The following is a 1,394-nucleotide window of genomic DNA, read 5'->3' on the forward strand; positions in this document are numbered from 1 at the left end:
CACACACACACAGACACCGCACACGCACACAGACACGCACACACACACAGACACACAGACACACACACACACACACACACACACACACACACACACACACACACAGACACACACACACACACACACACACACACACACACACACACAAGCTAGGAATCCTCTCACGTCGACGCTGCTCTTTGCTCTCCCCCACATGCATGTATTTGCAGGTCGGGTTGGACGTGTTGGCGAAACAGGTTGCCACGCTCTTGCACAAGCGTGACATGGTCGGGGCAAAGAAGCCGCTCTGCTTCACGTGCTCCCTCAAGTCCTACGACCAAGCCACCGTCAAGGATATCCTCAGCCATGTCGACACGCTGGCAGGAAACCTCAAATGACACCCTCCGCACGTCGCATGGCGCTCTTGGTTCCGTTACATGACACCGGCTTTGCGTGGTGACCTTTGTACATAGTTGCTTCGTGTGTGATCATCGCATCGCATCGTATTGCACCCTACGAGGCCCAGGCCACAGGAAGATAAAGGCAGCATTCTCTTTACTTGACACGGGGCGACAAGTCGGCACGAAAGCACACAATAAGGAAGAGACAACAAGGAGGCGTCAACCACAACAACAACAGACATAACGTGCCAGGGGCAAGAGGGGCAAGAGGGGCAAGAGGGTGGCCGGTATGATACCACGCAAAGGATGCCACCACAAACCGTGCACAGATGTAGACAAACATGCACACGCAGAGACACAGACGGACAGACACAGGCACACAGACAGACAGGCACACAGACAGACAGACAGACAGACAGACCCACATATACACACATTCAGGTGATCATGGAGGGCTGTCATTTGACGTGCAGGAAAGATATTGGGGGTTGCAGTTGTGGCGCTTCGTGTTGAAGAGTTAGCCAAGCTTGACAAACTGGGCTGGGAACACGCCTTCCTTTCCGTTCTTCTCACCGCGCCACCACGTGTCGTTTTCCTTCTCAATCAGCCTGGTGTGCGCGCGTGAGCGTGTGTGTGTGTGCGTGCGTGCGTGCGTGCGTGTGTGTGTGAGCAGAGAGGGGAACAGAAGCACGCTGATGGCGAGCACAGCATGGTGAGTCAAGGTTCCGAGCAACAAAGCAAACATCATGCACATGTGTGCATGTGTGTTGTGTCTCACTTGAGCTTCTCGCCGGCCTTGAGGGAGAGCTCCAGTTCGCCCTGTGCTTTGTAGTCGTACAGCACAGTCACATACGTCTCTGTTGTGCGCGCGAATCAGGAGGGAGGGAGGGCGATTGAGTGTCGTGAGGGGCAGACAAGTAATGAACAATGAACACAGATGCTGGTGCGTTTGTGTGTGTCAGCATCTGCTGCTGTCCCTTTGCGTATCGCTCCATGTTCACAGAGAGAGAGAGA

At 54.3% G+C, this 1,394-nt stretch overlaps 2 protein-coding genes across 2 annotated transcripts in view; one reads left to right on the forward strand and one right to left on the reverse strand.

Moving 5' to 3' along the window:
- PTSG_01306 (uncharacterized protein) overlaps nucleotides 1-377 on the forward strand; it is a gene marked incomplete at both ends in the record, with an annotated part of 1,383 nt that extends 1,006 nt beyond the window's left edge. Inside the window, one exon of the mRNA XM_004997220.1 lies at nucleotides 210-377. Within this exon, the coding sequence (XP_004997277.1) occupies nucleotides 210-377 (168 nt within the window). The remainder of the gene's footprint in view (nucleotides 1-209) is intronic.
- Nucleotides 378-521: 144 nt separating this feature from the next.
- The window catches only part of PTSG_01307 (uncharacterized protein), a gene marked incomplete at its 5' end in the record, with an annotated part of 6,218 nt that continues 5,345 nt past the window's right edge, over nucleotides 522-1,394 (reverse strand). The window contains 2 exons of the mRNA XM_004997221.1: nucleotides 522-988; nucleotides 1,159-1,237. Of these exons, the coding sequence (XP_004997278.1) occupies nucleotides 898-988; nucleotides 1,159-1,237 (170 nt within the window). The 3' untranslated portion in view covers nucleotides 522-897. The remainder of the gene's footprint in view (nucleotides 989-1,158; nucleotides 1,238-1,394) is intronic.

The sequence above is a fragment of the Salpingoeca rosetta genome, assembly GCF_000188695.1.
Source record: "Salpingoeca rosetta unplaced genomic scaffold supercont1.4, whole genome shotgun sequence".
NCBI lineage: Eukaryota > Choanoflagellata > Craspedida > Salpingoecidae > Salpingoeca > Salpingoeca rosetta.